Source organism: Diadema antillarum, unplaced genomic scaffold (genome assembly GCF_040938485.1).
Source record: "Diadema antillarum isolate AM-2024a unplaced genomic scaffold, OU_Dant_1.0 seq00001619_RagTag, whole genome shotgun sequence".
Lineage (NCBI taxonomy): Eukaryota > Metazoa > Echinodermata > Echinoidea > Diadematoida > Diadematidae > Diadema > Diadema antillarum.
This window is the reverse complement of record NW_027272331.1, coordinates 224,222-246,609: the sequence shown is the minus strand read 5'-3', so window position 1 is coordinate 246,609 and position 22,388 is coordinate 224,222. Positions and strand designations below refer to the sequence as shown.

Here is a 22,388-nt window from a genome sequence, read left to right as displayed (position 1 = left end):
GTGCAGCGTTCACATTACTTAAAAATATATAAGTTATACGTGCATATATACATGGATATATAAGTATATTCACAACACTACAGGCACAATGGGTAAGCTCCAGGTTCAATTTGTGCTGTAAATAGAAAAATAGATTAAAACTAGTCTTGTCTCTCATGCAACTTAGTATCAATATTCTCTATTCTGCAACAAGGACCTGATATGAACGCATCATTGTGCAGAGTTGTTGGTTTTCTATCACTGAATTACTATTTCTTGGGTGATCGTTTCCATACATTCATTTGTCTATATGTAAGAGCATCATAGTACGAAAATAAAACAGCTTTAAAACACTTTGCAGTATATCATCTTACTAACATGCGACAGACAAGACTAAATTAGAATCAAGAAATAACTGTAGAATACTTTCAGAGAGGAAACTTTAAGAAAAATTCCCAGAAAGACAATTTTACAAGTAAAGGTGGATATAACATGGAATTTTACTTCACAGTTTCATCTCGTCTTCTCCAGTATTCTAACTTAAATTCGTCATTTGTTCGTAGAGGATTTTGATTTACACGATATCACACAAATTTATGTAATAATTTATTCTCTTAATATTTTGCACATGATCGTACTGTTTAGAAGCTCTGTTGGATACGAAAGAATAAAGCTTGTCATTTAGAAAAATTATATTAGCCGATGAGTATCGTGTTTTGTTTTGGTTTTTTAAACATAAATGTATATACGTATATTATATACATACATGTCATTATGATTATAGTCATATATAATGCACGAGTATTCACGAGATATGCGGTTTTCCTCGGCTGAAGTAGGCTCATACTCATAAAGACACGCACCGGAGAGAGAAGAGCTTTGTAATGAGAGCAATGGAAAATGTGATAAATAACATAGAAAGTTGATAAAACATATAACACATATAAAACATATAACACATATTGCAGCAAAAAATCTCGCTGAGATGCAAAAAAAGAAAAAAGAGTGACGAAATATGACATAGAACCTACTCAAAGTACTTCTCTGTGAGAAAGCTCCATTTTATGATGTGGGGATTAGAATGATTTCAGTGAAAAGTGAAGTGTGCCAAAATCAACCTCAACGGGTTCAATAATGCCTCTCTGACGAGCAGACGATATAATAATTATAAATGCATATTTTAAAAAAAAAACTTGTTTGTATCTGCTACTCTCTTCCTCTCCTCTCCACTCCATGCTAACTTTATTGTCATGAGTTGACACTTGGATGACTTTCTATCAAAAAACAAAACAAAATAAGCTCAGACTGGACGATATCTTGCGCCAGGGAAGAAAAGTGTTAAAGAAAACAAAAAAAAAAGAGTTTCCCTTGATTGTAAAACGTCTCCAATTTTGATAAGCAGATGCTAGTATTCGAGGCGGTGGGACCCGGCCACCAGCTCTGGTAGCAGTCACAGCCGAGGAGGACCCTCTCAAATCTGGATGTGGGAGTTGATCCAATCGATGAAGGGAGACACTCGGGTATAGACTCCAGGGAAGCTGGGACGGGCGCAGCCGTTGCCGTAGCTGGTGATCCCGACTAGATGCCACCTGCCGTCTGTACCCTCACACATCAGTGGTCCTCCGCTGTCACCCTGTGAGAGAAAGAGAAAAGACATGTATTTACAAAGAGAACAAGAGACCCGCGGGTCTAGCGCTCACCTGAGTATCGCAAGTTCACCTTTCACGCAGTCACTAATCTAAATTATTCACAGCTCTACCAAAATTTGACCAGGCATTCTCAAGTAGAAGATGAAAATGTACAATAAGGGCCCAATTAAGATTCCTTAATTTGGGGGGATTGGGGCCCCCTGGGGCCCTCTGGGTGGGGCATGGTGCCCATTTTGATAAATTGAGATCCTGACCCCCTAGGGATGCTACCTGCCAAGTTTGACAAAAATCCATCATGAGGTTTTCAGGAAGAAGATGAAAATGTACAATTCAGGCCCCCATTTGGACCCTTCCAACCACCCCCCCCCCCCCCCCCCTACCCAAGAGGGGCACCCCTGGATCTCCTATGAACAAACTTGAAACTACAGTCATTAATGTACTCACTCATAGTATTATCTCAGCTCTATATATAACTTCTGATTCTAGAGAAGATTTATAAAGATTCCTTCATTTGGGGGATTTGGGACCCCTGGGGGCCCCCTGGGTGGGGCATGGTGCCCATTTTAACAAATTGAGATCCTAACCCCCTAGGGATGCTACCTGCCAAGTTTGGTGAAAATAGGTCATGGGGTTCTCAAGAAGAAGATAAAAATGTACAATTTAGGCCCCATTAGGACCCCTCCTCACCCCCCTCCCCTGGGTCCCAAGGGGGGCACCCCTGATTCTGCCATGAACAAACTTGAAACTACAGTCATCAATGTACTAACTCATAGTATTAACTTAGCTCTATCACTTCTGGTTCTAGAGAAGAAGATTTTTGCAGATATTCCTTAATTTTGGGGGGTTTGGGCCCCCTGGGGGCCCCCTGGGTGGGGCATGGTGCCCATTTTCACAAATTGATTTCCTAACCCCCTAGGGATGCTACCTACCAAGTTTGGTGAAAATGGGTCATGGGGTTCTCAAGAAGACGATGAAAATGTACAATTTAGGCCCCATTAGAACCCTTCCCCACCCCCCTCCCCTGGGTCCCAAGGGGGGCACCCCTGATTCTGCCATGAACAAACTTGAAACTACAGTCATCAATGTACTAACTCATAGTATTAACTTAGCTCTATCACTTCTGGTTCTAGAGAAGAAGATTTTTACAGATTCCTTAATTTTGGGGGGTTTGGGCCCCCCTGGGGGCCCCCTGGGTGGGGCATGGTGCCCATTTTAACAAATTGAGTTCCTAACCCCCTAGGGATGCTACCTGCCAAGTTTGATGAAAATCGGTCTTGGGGTTTTCAAGAAGAAGATGAAAATGTAAAAAGTTTACGCACGACGCACGACGGACGACGGACGACGGACGACGCACGACGCACGACGCACGACGCACGACGCACGACGGACGCCGGACAAAGGGCGATCGCAATAGCTCACTTGAGCCTTTGGCTCAGGTGAGCTAAAAAGATATATATATATATATATACATATAATCAACTTTTGTTTGAGGTATCCTATCTTGTTACCTTGAAGATGAAAAGATAGCACGAGAAAGATAGGGAGATAATGAAATCAGGCTAGATGAACATATACTGAGAGTGATGAATAAGTGAAGAGAACCGGCATTGTGTATGGCCTAAGTGATAATATAAGACGGAGAGATACACAGACAGACAGACAGACAAACAGGCAAAGACTGGGAGAAGGGAACATATTCAAGACGACTTGGCTGCACACAGTAATACACCTTGACAGACTATAATCTGTTGCTGACAAACATATAACACGTGCAGACGAAAAGAGCTATAGAGAGAAAAGAGAGATTCTACACACTATTGAGAAACTCGCCCATAGATTAAAATCATGCACACACACAAAAAAAAAAAACACGAAACTAAACAAATTAACCCTGTGCATGCCATATAACTTTCCTGTCCATTGATATATGTGTGAAATTTGTACAAATTGGACTCATTGGCAAAGAAAGGGTAAATAAAGAAAAAATGACTCACACTGCAGGTATCGACTCCTCCAGCCTGGTAACCGGCACATATCATGGAGTCTGCCCGGAACTCTGGGTAAGCGATGGCGCAGTCGCTATCGGGGATCAACCCAACCACGGCTTGTTGGAGAGCGTCCACAGTACCGCCTCCTATAAGAGCATGACCAAAAGAATAAAACAAAAACACGGTCATGGCACCGCACGATAATCATTGATGTTATATGCTCCAGTTTTCCCTTTTCATCCATTTTCTCAGGCTGACAAAACATGCCATAATCATGTAAACAAACCTCCTTACAAAATGACAAAATGACAAAATGATTGGAAATGAACAAGGACAACAGTCAATAAGAAAAAGAACAAAATCCTACCACTTGTATACCCATCCTCAAACTCGCCGTGTTTGGCACACTGTTCTTCTTTTCAAAAGAGGCAGATCATTGATTAAACTGTAAATAAGATCTCTGATATCATCGAGTCCGGCAATGCACAATTTCAGTAAAACAGCACGAGATAACGGAATATGTTGACTCATGAATCATAATTTCTTCATTTAATTACATGTTGTTGTTGTTTTTTTTTTCAAATTGACAGAAGTTCGCATCATGTATTATGATACATTTGTTTCGAATCCTCATGAAATGAGAATTGCTGATTTTCTTGAAGATGAAAATTATGAAGCCACATTCAAGTTTTTTAAGAATGTGGAATTACGAGAATACATGATGAGTCCGGAGATTTTCGTTCATGCCAACCTCTTTCCTACTCTATTTCATCCATACACGGGGAAATGTTGTACAGGTGAACTACCACTCAACGCCCCACCAGAACTCCTCCTACCCCCACCCGTGCACCCATCACCACCACCCCCACCAGCCGCTTTCTCCTACTCACCTTCTATCACTGCACCCCAACCAGCCACGTAGCAGGTCTTGTAGTTCTCGATCTCATCACCGATCGTCGCCAGGCAGATGGGCCTCACGTAGTCGTCGAACTCCGGCACGGGGTCGATAAGTCGGAGGAGAGCGATGTCGTCGCCCCCGGCAACGTTGGTGAAGTCGGGGTGCGAGATGATCTCAATTGATGTCACGTGGTGGTACGCGGTCTCTATGGAGATTTCGATGTCTCCTACCGTCAACGTGTTAAAGGCTCCACTGGTAAGGTATGGGAAGTGCAAGTAAGCTATTATGCGGCCATCGCAGAATTAATTAAAATGGTTTCAGCACGACATATAAGTTATTATGACTCACAGTCTCTACAAGTCAAGCAACATAAAAGGTCTACAGCAGAACCCTCTCATCCTATTTCAAAATGAAAAGTCAGCCCGGCTTGTTAAGACTGGACAAATATCCCTTCCTTTGAAGCACCTGGAACATTACAAAATTTGCCATTCCGGTTTTCAAGAAACACTTGAGCCGTCTCTAGCTGAGAGCTGATGATGATAATAGTGTATTCAAGCGCTAAAGAATAATTTAGCCAACAAGTTGAGGGAACATCGATGTGAGCAAAACCAGCTACACCAGTGGGAGTGAATGTGTTGCTTTGTTGCCCGGTTGTTCAAGTTGACCGGGCAGTATTTCGTATAACGAGAGGGTAATGATCTGTCATGTCGCCATGGCAATTTTTAGTCCAGATGCAGCAGTCCCCAGCGGAGGGAAGATGGTGCACAATACAGTATCATGTGACGGGGAAGGGGGATAAGCAAAGAGTTATCCCTCCTTGGTATAAACAACCATTTTTTGCGCACATGAATCGCCACAAGTTTGTTGGGTTAGACATCTCTTTACAGGTCGTAGAGTTTATGAGCGCAGTCAAGTACATGAATGTTCTTCCATCTTTACGAAACGATAACACACTACCTAAATCACTGAATTTTGAAGTGCTAGCCATCTGTGAAAAGAAGGAAAACCTTTCCTCTTTTATCGCGAAATAAAGATATTTGCCAACACCAGGGAGCATTTCATGAAGCGTTTTGTCCGTCAAATTTGTCGGACAAACTTGCTGTCAGCCAGTTAGATGCAAGGATTTCAGTAGCTTATAACATTTTGTCAGAACAATTATCTGACAAAACGCTTCATGAAATGCCCTCCTACTGGAAGATGCTGGATGTACTTACACACAGTGGGCGGCGGTGATGGCCCATTCTTCATTAATGAGAGATGCGCCACACTGGTGGATGGCGGTGCCACGCCGCAGCGAACCGATCCAAGGCCACTCGCCCAAACTAGAGTCCACCCCACCAACAATTCTGTCTTGTCGCTGGGTGAAAACGGGTCGCGTGCCGCAGATGGACGAGTTGGTAATGTCTGTGGTGAGGAAATATATATATATTATATCTCACGTATTTCTAATGAATAAGTGCATTTGTCTGTCTCGCATAATCTTAGTGTACGTCTAGGCTGATTGATGATTAGCTGAAATGGCATCATTAAAAATTATAGTTCAGAGTCGGGCACTAACACCTAACTGTTGAAATTAAGGAAATGATATGTATCACCTATTCCTAATGAATAACTATTATGTTTGTCTGTCTTGCCCAACTATAGTGTACATCTAAGCTGATTGGTGATTAGCTGAAATAGCAAAATCAAATATTAGAGTCGAGCTCTAACAACTATATAACTGTTGAAATTAGGGAAATGATGTTATGGATACACTTTACTTCGTAAAAGCATACGCTACTGAAGACCAGGGTCCGGTTTCATAAAGCTTGTTATCAGTAGTAACTGCCACATTTCTATGTCGAATTTGCTGTCAGCCAATCAGATGCAAGAATTTCAGTAGCTTATAACAACTGTCATATCTTGTTATTAATAATAAGTTTTATGAAACGAGGCCCAATTGGTGCCTACACACTACTCGTTACATGACACTAACTATCATGACATCACGGCCGCAGCCGCCCGTCTCACCTCCTTCGGGTCCCCGGCAGAAGAGCTCATCTCCTATCGGCTGCTCGTTCGAGAACTGATCACAAGAGATGTCCCACTCCGTCTCTTCCGAGCTCGCGAGGACGCCGGTGCACGCTTCTCTGATCTCCTCGCAGGCGCGGCGGCAGGGCCGCTGCGTGGGTCCGTTGTGGAAGCACTGTGGGAAGTAAACGGCGCAGAAGAAGCGATCGGCCCATTCGTGGCAGGCGGCGGACGCGTTGGCGACTGCGCCGTAAGTCGCCAGGGCCTGGTCCTCGTCGGATGCCGCGAGGTTCGGATAGTAGGTCCTGCCGTAGCTCAGCAACTCTTGACACGTGTTCTCCGGAATCGGTCGGCATTGCGCTGCAGGGAATTCGGCAGAAGATAAAGTTGTGGTGTATCGTAACAAAACATGAAATTGGAAAACCGCCATAACCACGATGACTGTTAGTTAGATCTTCTCTTCGCCACATTAGGGTACAAACGTCACAATTATATACACCCCTAAGAACCCAGGTTAATTGTGTACAACGAAAACAGAAATCCCACTTTGCAGCTCAAGCGAGAAGGATCAAGCTACCCTGCGTTGCTTTGAATATCGTACCTTTAATCCTTAGATATACTGTATTTCCCAAGAGGTAAAAATATAAGTCATTGAAAACCAAACACAAATATCATCCTGTATCATATCATTGTTTCCAACGTCTCAACAAGCTAAAACAAAATTCCATTCTTATTAGGACTTTGAAGAACTTGAGCTTTGTACAGTTATGAGTCAATCCACCTCTGACATTTACTTCATTTGTATTCTTAAATTGTATTTGGTGCAATGGCAGAAAACTCACATTCACCTCTGGCATATTTACTTCTTAAACCTGGTAGTTTTACCTCTGACACTAAGATGTCTATTAAGATTGACACTAATTGGACACTCGAACCGTCATAATACAAAGGAATACATAGGGCCTCATCACTTCTGCCCCGCCCCCCACCCCCCCCCCCCCCCCTCCACACGTTTACCCCCGGAAGTGGCACCAGATAAATGTGGTTAAGCCTTTTTTTGCTTTTATGTTTTTGCTTGTCAGCCGATTAATCCCGGAAGTTGTACCAGAAAATTTACGCTAAGAAAAGTGTGGGTTGCTGATGAAACGAGGAAGTGGTACCAGAAAATTGTGATGAAGGCCTTTTTTTTTTGCTTGTCTGCTGATGTAACTCGAAAGTGGCACCAGAAATGGGCCCTGGAGAGAGAAAGAGGGAGAAAGAGAGGGAAGGGTAGGAGAGAGGGAGACTAAAGAGAACTTACGGCAGTCGTCTTCGTCTGAGAAGTCCTCGCAGTCCATGACGCCGTCGCAGCGGGCCGAGCTCGAGACGCAGATACCGTTGGTGCACTGGAACTGGTTCCTAGTGCAAACTGGGTGATTGGCGCAAAGATTTCATGCAATACAAACAAGGATCCATATCATTACAATGGTAATTACTTGTAAACCTGCTTGCTAGTGCAAATGATAATAATCCTAAAATCATCCAGCCTACATCGTGTCGCACTACACATACACTATCCAAATTCATGAAATTCTTCCGTCGAGATGTTATCATTGCAACTGATTGACAAAATATAATTGCCTTACATCGACGTATATACGCACTGAATTGATCAGTGTTATAGTAGTAGCCATGATAAAAATCAAGGGCGTACATACTCCAGCAGGATTCGAACCTACGACCTCCTATGCCCATGATTTTTATCATGGCTACAACTAAAACACTGATCAATTCAGTACTAATTTAAGTCGATGTAGGGCAATTTGTCAATCAGTTGCAACATACACTATCTTTCTAAATCTTTTTTGGCTATCTCGTGTTACTCAGAATCGATAGATGCGTCTTCTGTATCGATTATAGTACACTAAATGTTTCATTCTACACGGTTTACGCAGCTTCAGTCTGGGTTATGAAAGACTTGAGTAATTATTTGACTCTAGAAGATGATAAACTCACCACAGCCGGTCTCGTCCGAGTTGTCGAAGCAGTCGATCACCCCGTCACACTCGCTTTCGACCGGCACCCTCTGGTCTGCACCACATGGCACAGTGTCTGAGCAGGAAAAGAATGTGACGAATAAATTCGATCTCGCTCAGAACAAGCAAATAAACAAAATAAAACAAGCAAACAAACAAACAAATTCGGATACAAATATAATACGCTTGATCTACAAGTTTGCACCCATTCCTATTCATGCGACCTGTCGCTTACAGCTACCCCATTATGAAAGCGGGAAACGGGAGTTTGGATGAAAACTATATAGGGTGTGTGATATACAGCGCAGGTTTATCCTGTCAAATTTTTTAATTTTTCGAATGTTGTCAACACAAAGCCTTTTAGATTTTCTGTAGAACTTTGCTACAAGGCTTATTATCGACCTACAGTATTTGAATATTATATATTTTAAACGCTTGACTGAGTGAAAACGCCGATTTTTGAAAAAAAAAAAGTGTTTTTTTTTTCAAATTTGTTCAGACACAAAGGTGTGAAGACGGGTTTGTCGGTGATCCAAGCGCGGCAGTGTGTCATCAAATGTATCAAGCACCCTACAGTGTTAAGTTAAGTTAAATTTTGCGTATTGATATGGCCTGCTAACAGTGACTAGGATGTCGCAACATAAGTCGCAAACCTAGGTAAATGATATACTATTTTGTCCAATTTGGTATAGATTTACACAGGAATTGGGACATTATGCATACATACGTTTTCTTCCCTTCTGTTTTTTTTACTAAATGTTACCCAGTCTGACAAATCATATATAATATTTAGTAAAAATGTGTCTGATTTAACTTACCATTAAAGGGGAGCGCCCTCACTGTTAGGACAAAGCCAGATGAAGAAACGGAGAAATCGGTCTGGAAATCTAACCAGGCCGCCTCGCCCAAATAGTAGCGGGTCGGCGTCAACGTTCCACTCAACTCAACGTACAGGCAATCGTCCGCACAGTCGGTCTGCAACCGGTTGCTGCCCGAACCCACGTAGAGGAAGTCGTATCCGGACTCGAGGTCGAAGTCGACGATGTCGATGACAAGCGAGTGCGACGGCTCAGCCTGCAGGATCCACACGCAGTGGATGCGGTCATCGTAGCCGTCTGGATAGTTGTCCGACGTGATGTTCAGTGGCGATTCGGCGCTGATGATCATTGCCTCAGTCGGAGGGCAACTAGAATCTGCTCGAATTCAATTGACAATCACACACATATGACAGGTACTGTCCTATTCATGGTAGGATTACACTCGGGATGAGACATGCATATTTGTGAGCAGAATGATAATAATTCCACTCCCTAAACATTGAAAGGAATATGTCCAACATTCAACACACTGATGCACAACATACAGTGAACCAAAGACATTTGTTCATGTGCTACAAAAACATGTTAGCCCACAGGCGTTGGTGATTAAAGGTAATGGGAAACATATCTTGGGACTTACGGCAATTGATTTCATCGTCTCCATGGTAACACGTCCCATTCCCATCACACAAACCCTGGCTGGAGTAGCAGACATCTGTAGTATAGCAGGACGTGAAATCGGAACCACACTCACCATCTGAAATATGACAGGGAAAAAATATAAGTAAATGATTAACTAAATGAATGAATGAATGACTAAATAAACTAGAAATATCACTGAAGGTGATTAATACCCCCGCCCCGTGACGACAGTCTTACCCAAGGAATGATCTTTCCTTGATCTTCTGCCATTTAAATGCCGTTACCATGGCAACGCAGCTTCCGACACGTCCAAAAAATATGTCTTGCACATCTTCTAACCAAGACCAATGTGTGTGCCACATTTCATGAGCTTCAGTCGAATACAGAGGAAGTAGTTCAATCCGCAAGATCTTTCCTTGATCTTCTGCCATTTATATGCCGTTACCATGGCAACGCAGCTTCCGACACGTCCGAAAAATATGTCTTCCACATCTTCCCACCAAGATCAAGGTGTGTGCCACATTTCATAAGCTTTGGTCAAAAAACTGAGGAAGTAGTTAAATCCGCAAGATCTTTCCTTGATCTTCTGCCATTAATATGCCGTTACCATGGCAACGTACAATCGGGTACTGTCAAAAAATGCGTCTTGCACATCTACAACCAAAGGCACACATCTGTACCAAGTTTCATGGAAATTGGGCAAAAACTGAGGAAGTAGTTTGCAACACAAAATTTTCCATCATTTTGGCTCATAATATGTGAGCTGTTACCATGGCAACATACTTTTTGTCACTGTCAAGAAATGTGTCATGCTGACCTATATCCTAAGACAAACATTCAATATGAATTCCATGAGAATTGGAAGAACACTGATGAAGCAGTTTTGCCATGAAGCATTTTGCCCTATATTTTACCAATAACATGCCGTTACCATGGCAACGCACTTTTTGCCACTGCGGAAATATGTGTCTTGCACATTAACATATTCAGATGAACATCTGTACCTAATTTCAAAAAATTTGATCAAAAACTGTGGGAGGAGTTCGCGACGCAAGATTTGTACCCATTTTTGCCCATAATATGCCGTTACCACGGCAACGTACTTTTTGGTACTGTCAAAAATACGTCTTGCACATCTACAACCCAAGGCACACATCTGTGCCAAGTTTTATGGGAATCGGTTGAAAACTGAGGAAGTAGTTCGCGACGCAAGATTTGCAACGGACCGACCGCCCGACCGCCCGACCGACCGACCGACCGACCGACCGACCGACCGACCGACCGACCGACCGCCCGACCGTCCGCTGATTCCTATATACCCCCTTCAAACTTCGTTTGGCGGGGGTATAATGAATAAATAAATGTATGAATAATCAAATGAATAAATAAATACGTAAGATGGATAAACAGACATATGAATGAACGAATGAATGAATAAATGAAAACATAAATTAACAGGATGAATATGGAGTGTCCTCCACAAAGTTTTCTTTTGTGGGCTATTCAAATTAATACGTGTGCAAGGCATTATACTTTCGTTGTTTTGAAACGTAGGCGATAAGTATTTGCATTGCTGAAAAACAACATACACAACAAATTCCTGAGAAAGAGTACAGATGAATACTAGCCCCAAAACGTGTATGCTGAATATTCATAAATATGTAAGCAGTTAAGACTGATGTTGCGAATGAATAGGAAAAGACCATTATCTGTGTTAGGGAAGAAAGAAAAGAGAGAACATGAAGTGTTTAATCGAAAAATCGGCCAAGTGCCATTTTAAAGCATTTCAAAGGAAATCAATCATCAGATAAATCGGATTAAAACTTTTCCAATGCTTCCTTACTGGTAACATATCAGTGAATATTCTTGAATGTATGATTAAGAATATCCCGTTTTTCTTATAATTTTTGTTTGTTTTTATAGTTGCTATAATCGCAAATACCTCAATTTAGCAAGAACGGAGTTAGCTCGTTTCACAATTTAACTCTCCACATATTTACAGTGACATGAATTCTTTTTACCTTCAACCTGTACGGCTGAAAGCTGTATGCTAAAACCCCGGTCCGTGACGGAGTAATCGCTGAAGAACCACACCCACATGTACCGGCCCGGTAAGAGTAGGTCGGGCGGGTCAAAACTTCCGGTAAACGCAGCAACGAGGCTCTCCGTGATGAGGGAAGTCCCCTCGCCGAACCGCAGGTAGTCGTAAAAGTCTTCGGTGCTGAAGTTGAGGGTTCGCACCATGATCCGGTAACCGACCGGTGCCGAAACTGTCCACCGGATACTGAGGTCCGTCGCGTAGACAGGTGAAGTGGTGTAGTTGGGTGAAGTGAGTACATATGGGGCATTTGGTGTCAGCATGATATCTGCTGCGACATCTGTAAAATATCAAACATATATTGCCTTTTTAGAGGTGCATTATTACACTTGACGTCCCCGCGGTACTTCAGGTTTCTCCAAAAGATTACATTCCTCGAAGCGCGCATTAGTCACGTGATTGCATAATGACCAATCACCGACCAGTATCAATGTAAATCATTAAATGTACGAAATCTATATAGTATGAACTTTCAACTTTTGAACCTTTTGAAACTCCTCCATCTCACAGGAAAAGGCCCAAGATCTCAAGTACAAAGTTTCTATCAACGGTTCTGTTCAAAACATGATTGCAGGTATTTTGTACGTCAGAATTAGCAATCATCATGGTGCACGTGACTATCGTTACCTATAATGCCTAATGCATGATTACCAATTCATGTATTTGCAAATACAGTAATGATGACAACGTCAATTAATAAAATGTTGAAGTCCTAGTAGAATGAAATGCAGTTGTTCTCACCTGGTGGATTTGTGGTAGCGGGAGGTTTGGTGGTTAACATATCTCCTCCAGAAACTGGAATGACCAGAAATTAAAGGATGAAAAAGTGGCTATTATTAGACATCAGTTTCATAGACCATAACGCAGAGGTGTATTTTGTATCAACAGCCCTGTCTGGTTATGTTAAAAAACAGTAATTCTGTACAAACAATCAAGAGTATCAAAATCACTGAAGAAGATTATTTATGTAAAAAAAAAAAAATATTAGCGGGGAAGTGATATTGTAGCAGAATCAGACATGGTTCCTTTTGGCCCACCTTAGCAAAAAAAAAAAAAAAAGACGAACCACTGTCGTTACCGTGCTCGGTGGAAACAGGCCTTTACTGCTGTGGAAGAGGAGTAAATACCAATGAATACTTTAATTGACAATCATCGTAAACTTCTTGATTAAATACATAGGTCTTTATAGAAAAAAAAACGCGTATAGTTCCTCACCGGCTTTCACAGTGGTAGACCCGGGTATGACCGGCACGCCGGCGAAGGAGCCGTCCTGAATGGCCGTATCTATGGCACTGGTCACCATGTCCCTTGTGGTCTCCAGCGGATCTGAGCTGTCATTGGCCGCCAGGAGGCTCCCAAGGAAGACACTGAAATCGGCGTCGATGCTGCCATTCCTACGGGAGAAAACCAATAAGGAAGAATAGATAATAATTGTGACCCCAGTTTATACCTCGTTGAGAATTACAGCAGCAGAGCAAGATAAAACGTTGTATCACAGGTAAACTCAAGATGGTATTTCAGAAGTATCTTTTTGTTTTAACGAAAGAGGTCAAGGAGTTTGGGGAATTAATAGATATCAATGTAACCTCAGTCATTGTCAGTCAGCTTGTAAAGGATTATACTAGAATGCTGAAGGAAAGATCCCGAAAAGTTGGATTAACGTCAAACTCAACTTACACATTTTCACCTATCACCTACATTTTGAAGACAAATCAGGTTTCAGGATAACTTCACTATGAGAAAAAAAAACGCGAACGAGATGAAGTGGTGATAGCGGGAAACTGCACCATAGACATGCATGGTGTAAAAACGAACACAAGCTGAGACCCCGTCAAGTAGTGAACATCTACAACATGGATTTTGTATGGCTGTGGCCCCGTTTTATCAAAAGATATAATCGATTGTAAATTCCCTTACCACACAGGCTACCATAGACTTATGATAGAAACCAACTATATAATCAATTTAAAGGTTTAATTTATCGTCTGCAGATGAAATAAAAACCAAGCATTAATGCTTCAAAATAGGTCTAAAATGTGAGTTAGGGATAGAAACAACCAATGTAAAAAATTGAATTAGTATAATCAATATCAATGACTGAATGTCAATACACAGAATGTGAACAATGGTTATAATAAAAATGTTTCCAGACTAAACCGTCTACAGTTACGGTTTATTGAAAAAAAAATAGTGATATCTCCTCATATTTTAGTTTCTATTGCAAAATTCTTTATTGTAGGGTGTTTTGTGATACAACTGACCTACACATATGCATCAAATGTGATATCTTGTGGGAGCTGGGTGCCTTTGAATGTTTCTACAGATAAATGGCGCTATATAAATGCTCTTTCATCATCATTATCATCATCATCATCTTGAACATTTTTTAAATCACTGCTCCCAAAGGTAAACAGGACCTTTAACTCTTCACAAAACAGGGCCTATATCTTGTTTTTTTTTTTAATTAAGAAACAAGAATTAAATCACTGCATCTGGACTTAGGTTTACTGTTTGCATGTTGACTGCTACCTCAGTGAATCAGAACTTACATTGATATTTTTGCTGTATCTATTGCTGTATCTTTTACGTTATATTTGTTTATTGTGAAAAATTTTAGGTGTATAGTTCTGATAGAGAAAACGCTGTACAACAAATCATTATAGGGCCTACCATTTTTGCAATCGTTTATGATCCCAGGGATATATATGGAATTTTCCAAGCTATTTATTCGGTACATTTGCCCAATACCTCCCCAAGCCACTCAGACAAAATTTGATACCTCGCAAGGGGAAGCATACTGAGGCATCTGAATGAGACAAGCTCTCAGGCATCCATTTTTAGTCGAAGGTGACTGAGAAAAGCGTAACGAAATTCTAGTCAATGACGATCAGTTTTGAAAAAAAGAAAAAAATCTGCGCCGAAGAACGCCGATGCCTCAATCAATTAAAGGAAATAAAAAGGCAGCGAAAGCATTCATCACCACATCCTTTCTATATGCAGACATCTATTTCTGACAATTCCTTGGGAAAAGATCAAGTTTCGTCTAACCTGAAGCCATTTACGGTAGTCCCAAGATAGGCGCTGCCCAAAACAGCAAGGCCACTGTCAAACTATGAGATAAGAATAGAACAACAACAACAACAACACAAAAGTGAATAAAACAAGACAAACATGATTCATAAGAGCATGTGTTGTGATGTGATCTGTATGTATTCTGCTGCATACGGAAAGCCCTGGTGACCGAGATAACTAACATTTTCAACAAAAAGAAGTACAAGAATTGCACACAATTCTAAAAATTAAAAGTTAGAAGAAAAAACAAACCGAAAACAGATCAGTTAAATGATTATGAAGTGATTTACTGTATTTTTTAATCAATACCACAAAGAGAAATGAGTGGGTGAAATTACTGTTTGCACAGTTGTCACATATTTGTGGTACTGTAGGAGAAAACCAAGACATTGGGGTTCGACTTCGGTATGATACATGACTTCTTGATTATCATTTTTGATGATCTAAAACACCACAATTAAGACTGCAGAGGGTAGAATTCCAAATCTTGTCGGTTTTAGGGCCAATTTTGATGAAAGATGGAGAAAAAGAACAAACTTGGCATATAGCTTGACATAAACTCCATCTTTTTCATTCATGTGATATGAAAGTGTCATCTGTTTTAATCCTTTATGTGCTAGGGACTTTTGGACAGTGTGTACAATGCTACGGGATTTTCTGTACCAATAGGCGCATAAAGCACGCAAGGGGTTAAATATTGCAGGATTTCATATTCTGGTTAGTCATTGTATATCAAGCAGTCACAGGCCGATGGTAGTCCAGATTCTGAACTCCTTTAGTGATATCCTTAATCGAGCTGCTAAACCTGTACGAGTTGAGTCGAGTGATGGCGTGGTCCCGAAAGGTTCTCGGGATCGCGCGTTCACTTGATTTGAAGTATCATAGGTTAAGCAGCTCGAATAGAGATATCACACGAAGGAGTCCAGAATGTAAATTAGGCTGACGGGTGCAAGGTCCCTTCGAATCGTATTGCTTGTGATGCACATATTTCGGAAGAAACTAAGTAATAATAATAATAATAATAATAATAATAATAATAATAATAATAATAATAATAATAATAATAATAATAATAACAATAACAACAATAATAATAATAACAATAATAATAATAATAATAATAATAATAATAATAATAATAATAACAGCAGCAACAACAACAACACAAAACACAATATAGAAAACGGGAGGTACAAGGTAGTCACGTGGTTACCCCATCAAGAAGCCCCCTGGCCAAGGTCTGGTAGGCAGCCGAAGTGGAGTCCTCGAGGTCTCGGGTAAAAGTCCCTGCTATGGAAAACGATCCCACAGCTACAAAAGGATCGGCAGCTATTTGGGTCGGAAAGGAGACAATAATGATAATAATAATAAGAGTTATGATGATGATGATGATGATGATAATGATAATGATGATAATAATAATAATAATAATAATAATAATAATAATAATAATGATAATGATAATAATAATAATAATAATAATAATAATAATAATAATAATAATAATAATGATAAAAATGATAATGATAATAATAATTGACTTGACAAAAGGTGGCCAACATTGAGAATTGAAAGACCTGCGCGGGTTGTAATAACAAAGTTATCAGTTTTGTTACCAGTTTTGTTGGGGGGAGGGGGTGAAACGAATGTTGATAAAACTTCAGGCATATGACAAAAAAGGCTAGGTATCCGCTTGAGCTTGACGAGATAATCCCTGAAGCAGCTCATTCCGAACTAAACTGGCATGGTGTTAACTCGAGGTATATAATTTATGCTGATTTGTTTGCTTGTTTAATTTTCATTTTGCTTGTTCAATTTTCAAATATCCCTCCGTTTTTTCACACAGTGCATATATTGAAAACTATTTCACTTTCGTTAGTGATCTTAGCAACTATTGACATGTATCGCTACTGTTCGTTTTTTTTTTCCTATTATTGTTGTCTTCTCTGAACAATTGTATGCATTGTTTTTGTCACTTAAGAAAGTGAGATTCATGTTTGTATACTGTGGAAAAACGAATAAATATGAACTTGAACTTGAACTTGAAATGAGAAAACGTATTTATTTACAAGGAGCCAGGGCATGCAGTTCTACTAGGAAGCCATCCCCGGTAATGGAGGCACTGGAGTTGAAGTAGATCCACAAGTCGTTGGTGGAGGTCGTGACGTTCCCTGGCAAGTCGCTCCCCGACCACTCCAGCAGTAGCGTGCTCGTGCCGATGTTACGCTCTCCGTCCCACAACTCAAGGATATCGATTCCCGCCTCCGTGTCGAATACGATGAAGATGAGAAGGATCGTGTGGGCCGGCGGGGCCGTGGCCCGCCAGACGTACTCCAGGTCGGTGGGATAAGGCGCCGGGAAACCAGGCGAAAATACCAGACGAGGTGTACCGGCCTCAAGGAAAGCTTCCTCAAATGCTGCAAATCAGAGAAGTCGCCGTATGGATTTATGATGAGATTAATGACTAACAAAATTGTCGGCTTGTAAGCCATCAAGGAGAATATTCATAGGTTATTTTTTTCATTTTCATGCAATATCGCTCGGATCCATGACTAACTTGCTACAGCACAATGCTAGCTGTCACTACTCACTGTCATCTAAGATGCATGTACTCCGTCTTTCTTCTTCCCCCACTTTCGATTTGCAAAATCTGATGTCAAGCTAATGGCGTGCAGTGATTGTAGTAAACTGTCGCTTATACAGACATACGGAAAGTCTTTCCTTGAGTTATCACTTTGGTCAGATATGAACATCTCTTCACACATTCAAATTGTACTGACATAGACATGAATCATAACGATACAAAACCGTGCTCTTTTACATTCAATTGGATTCAAAGTTGTGAATATACATCCAGAAAGTGATGGCTATATAAAAGGGGAAATGGTGCATGTTACTCACACGTATATTAGCACATTATTTTCCATGTTATGTATGTCATTTTCTAATCACTGACTTCTCCCAATATCAATGAAAAAAGAATGAAACATGATGCAGAAAACTTGAGAAGTTTGGTGGCTAGATTTCGTCCACTCATGTGGACTTCTTCAGGCCAAGTGGACGAAAGCTAGCCAGCAAACTACTAAACGTTGGTAGATTTCTGAATCTCCTTATTGTAAGATAAGAATGACATATATATATTTCGCTACCGATATCGGGATCGAATTGAAAAGTCTTACTTGTGTAGTTACAGGAGACCTCGTCGCTACCATCGTCGCAGTCCGGAAAGAAGTCGCATACCACACTCTGGGACACACACTGAGTTTCAGAGGCACAGGTGAAGTTGCTGCCGCACTCAACTAATTGTTGCGTGCAGTGTCAGACATAAAGAGAAAGATAAGAGTGACTATTGATAATAATAGTGTCTTCTTTATCCAGGGTCGCCTCTTCAGCGTTGCTACTGCTCTACAAGAGGGCCTTGCCGTTATTATTACCCTAGCGTGACCAGGTACCAATTTATACACCTGGGTCGAGAGGGACATTGTGGGTAAAAATATCTTGTCCAAGGACGTAAGCACTGGGCGGGAATCGAACTCGGTCCTCCGATTGGGAGTCGGGAGTCTTATCCATTATGCCACAGCGTCTCCACCAATTAATCATTGTTCTCGTGTATTTTTCGATGCATCAGACTATATCTGGCATAATACCACAGTGTATACCTGTACATAATCTAAGCGGGCACACAACTGACTGTACGGGTGTTTTATTGATAACTGGCTTACAACTTGTGATTCTCAACACAGCGTGGATGAAGAAATACATCCGTCATCCCAAACTGTGAAATAAAAAACATCGGAATTAAAGTCGGAATTTGATATACAAAAGTCACTGCACTATGGAGTGATGGATGTCACGCAAAAGATGTGTAAATGTGTGAATCTTAAGTTTTCGCGCCATTTCGAAGTCAGGTAAAGTATGTGAGATATGCACAACCTTGTCTGAACTTAGATACAGTCATGCATGTTTTGCCAAGCATCTGCGTCAATTTCGGTCTGTTTTAGTCATCCCTCTGACAAAGTCAAAGAAGCAAAACCAACATAGACATTTTTTTTTTTGCTCACTGCATCATAAACGTGTGATAACCATATGATTGCCAAAAACGATCGCAAGTTATTGTCGTTGTAGTTTAAGTTTAAAGCGTAAAATAATTATTAGTAACAAAATTTGTGATCAATGTGCTTAATTTCAGGGCAAGCTCTGAAGAGCTGTACATTGCATTGAATATTTACCAAAAACTCGATCATTTGATGGAGATTCTAACAAACTCTGTTTAGATGATCTTTGAAGATGGAGGTTTGCATGGTGGTGTCGATGACGAAGATTAGGTTTACGGTTCATCATGTGGTAAGACCTGAAAAAAGACTGTTGGAAGAGGAGATAGTAGATAATTGAAGAGGGAGAGGTGAGAAAGGAGAAGTGAGATGGAGAGTGAGCTAGAGTAGAGATATTCTTTCTTGAAATGTGCGAGTCCTGAAAACGACTGTGAACCAGAAGAGAATACAATGAGAGGGACGAGAAAAGGCTCGACGTTCCGGACAGCTTGACTGTCCGTCCTCAGGAGTGAACTGTGTTCATTCCTTCCTAGGTGTCTGTTTACGGAGGGTCAAGCTTTTAATCAGGACCAGCCGCCGTGAACCCACCTGTTGGATTGCAGTACATTTCCAGCTCGTCTGTCTGGTCGCTGCAGTCTGGGATGCCATCACATTGCCATGGCAACGGGATGCAGGTCGCGACAGCCTGGCAGCTGGCGTAGCCATCTCTGCAGTCCAGTGGCACTGGGGAGATGAATGAATGTGTGCTGGTTAAGTCAGGAGCGAAATTCGAGGTTTCCGAGGCCGTCATTAGGCCGCATTCACACGTACAATATAAGAGGTTATCAATTCGAGATCCATATCTCGAAGTTTCTTACCAGCGTTCACACGGATATGAAACAAAAAAAATAGCGGGATTACAATCGTGATCCATCATGATCATCTAGGGACAATTTTTTTTAACAAGCGTTCACACTAACAAAAAACAGACAAAGTGGCGGAAAACGATAGTGATCCATCATAATTGTCTCGAGACTTTTTTACAAGCGTTCAAACGAAGAGAAAACAGACAAAATTGCGGGATAACGATCGCGATCCAATTCTCGAGATTTGTATCCCGCTAATTTGCCTACGTGTGAATCCCACTACTGGTAGTTTGAGGAACCCTTACATGCATTCAGGAATGAACCTCATAGATATTCTACCCCTAAACAGTTAACCACCGTTAACTAACGAATTTATTTTCTCCTTTGGTGTCTGCTCAATTTTACTTGCTATACGGTTACACCGTCGTGTGCAGAAAACAAAACCTGCTGATTTCAAAGACCTAAACATGATTCCGCGTGTCATGATATCAGACATCGCTCTGTTATTAAAAAAAAAAACAAACCTCTGGACTATGCTGGACATCAACTTGAAATTATAGATTACAAAAAGAGCAAGGTGTTCAGCCCGGTGAAGTGGTCCCGCCTTACATAAAAACAGTTTAGTCTGACCCACCTGTACACGAGGTTTCATCAGCCGAATCTTGACAGTCAGCTATGCCATCACAGACCCAGTCAGAGGGAACACACGTCAAACCAGAGGAACAAGATACTGAGCCACTTTCGGAGCAGAATTCTGAAGAACCTGAAAAAAAAAACAGTGGAGAGATACACTAGATAGATCGACACTTGGATAGATAGATAATTACTAGATAGATATATACAGAAAAATTAGATAGATAGATAGATAGATAGATAGATAGATAGATAGATAGATAGATGAATAAATAGATTGACTGATTGATATATGCAGGTAGATAGAGAAATATATGTAGAAATATAGAAAGACTAATTGATCGATTGATTGATTCATTGATTGATAGTTAGATTTATATATGAATGGACAGAGCGAGAGAGGGGCAGACAGATATAGGATACAGATAGATAAAAAGATGAATGGATACATAAGCCAATGTGTCTAGATAGATTAAATAGATGGATACGTGGAAGATGGATACTTTGTAGAGGGACAAAAAAAATAATTTTACTTGACTGGACATTTTTCAAAAAAGAGGTTAGTATCACTTCATTTCCATTAATTTTTTTTTGACGAAGATTAAGCTTACGAAGAGCGGCTTGGCTACCTGCGTGTAATCGTCTTCACATTGATGTAGACACAGTGCAGGTGTTATTATAATCACTCTATACTCGTACCAATTTACGTCTCAAATCGTTGTATAGCAGGTTAAGTCTCCTTTTAATACCTTAAAGGGAAATGCAACACATGACAAATGAGTACTTTCTGATTTTCCACAATTTACATTAAAACACTGATGTGTATCCAGCCATATTGCTTCCAAATATATCAGTATATTACGAACAGCAAATATTTGATTCCTAGTACATTACTTTAACTTAGTCAGTGACGAGCTCTTATTTACCGCTGCTGCCAATAGCCAACAGCTCCAGCTCCCAGCCCCGGCTGGAAAGGAGCGAGGCGTACGATAGCCAGATCAGACGCTGCCCCGTCTCTATGGCCGAGGGGTCGGTCCGCACCTCGCGGAGGAGTGTGGACCGGTTCGTGTTGTCGTGGCCGGCCCCGATCAAGAGCGTGCCGACAATGGCATCAACGCTCAGGACGCGGAATTTGACGACGAGGGTGGCGGCGGGGTCGGCAGCGGACACGAACCAGGTGCAGCCGTGGGTGTCCACGCCGTAATCGGGAAAGACCGGGTTGGATAAGACAACTGGGCTGCCAGAACTAACGACAAGATTGACTTCGCCGCAAGAATAATCCCTTCCTGTGTCAAGCAAAGATTAGGCAATAAACATTAATACTAATAGGCCATGACAGCAAAATACATTTCGGTGTTCAAGGAATGATTTATAAATAATAGATATGTTTAAAGCTGCGTTTACACCATGTTCCCGGCTGCTACGGCAGCTCCATTTACCCGAATCGTAGTGCGCCGTGGGTAGATGAGATATTCCTCTGCATATTCCCTCCTCGCATTCTAGTCTTATTCGTTCCAGTCCTGGCCCTGGTAAACATAAAGCCATCAGACGCTGTTCTCAGGGCGTCTGGTCAGGCTAGACTATCAGCATTTTCAGTCTCGTCCCGCTACGGACAGCCGCTAAGTTTGTTAGGGCTTACTACGTGCAGCCCCGCTTTGTTGTTGTTTTATCACTGCATACAAGATTCCT

General features: G+C 41.2%; 1 protein-coding gene across 1 annotated transcript in view; it reads right to left on the bottom strand.

Moving 5' to 3' along the window:
* Window positions 1–1,450: 1,450 nt before the first annotated feature.
* Window positions 1,451–22,388, bottom strand: part of LOC139711156 (uncharacterized) — a 54,455-nt gene continuing 33,517 nt past the window's right edge. The window contains exons 26-44 of the mRNA XM_071623074.1: window positions 21,626–21,981; window positions 20,701–20,829; window positions 19,810–19,944; window positions 18,349–18,468; window positions 17,239–17,586; window positions 16,383–16,498; window positions 15,146–15,207; window positions 13,313–13,491; window positions 12,839–12,892; window positions 12,021–12,377; window positions 9,998–10,114; window positions 9,358–9,732; window positions 8,520–8,615; window positions 7,825–7,932; window positions 6,525–6,884; window positions 5,729–5,918; window positions 4,507–4,766; window positions 3,623–3,762; window positions 1,451–1,612 (exon numbers count right to left, since the gene is read on the bottom strand). Coding sequence (XP_071479175.1) covers window positions 1,451–1,612; window positions 3,623–3,762; window positions 4,507–4,766; window positions 5,729–5,918; window positions 6,525–6,884; window positions 7,825–7,932; window positions 8,520–8,615; window positions 9,358–9,732; window positions 9,998–10,114; window positions 12,021–12,377; window positions 12,839–12,892; window positions 13,313–13,491; window positions 15,146–15,207; window positions 16,383–16,498; window positions 17,239–17,586; window positions 18,349–18,468; window positions 19,810–19,944; window positions 20,701–20,829; window positions 21,626–21,981 — 3,664 coding nt within the window. The remainder of the gene's footprint in view (window positions 1,613–3,622; window positions 3,763–4,506; window positions 4,767–5,728; window positions 5,919–6,524; window positions 6,885–7,824; window positions 7,933–8,519; window positions 8,616–9,357; window positions 9,733–9,997; window positions 10,115–12,020; window positions 12,378–12,838; window positions 12,893–13,312; window positions 13,492–15,145; window positions 15,208–16,382; window positions 16,499–17,238; window positions 17,587–18,348; window positions 18,469–19,809; window positions 19,945–20,700; window positions 20,830–21,625; window positions 21,982–22,388) is intronic.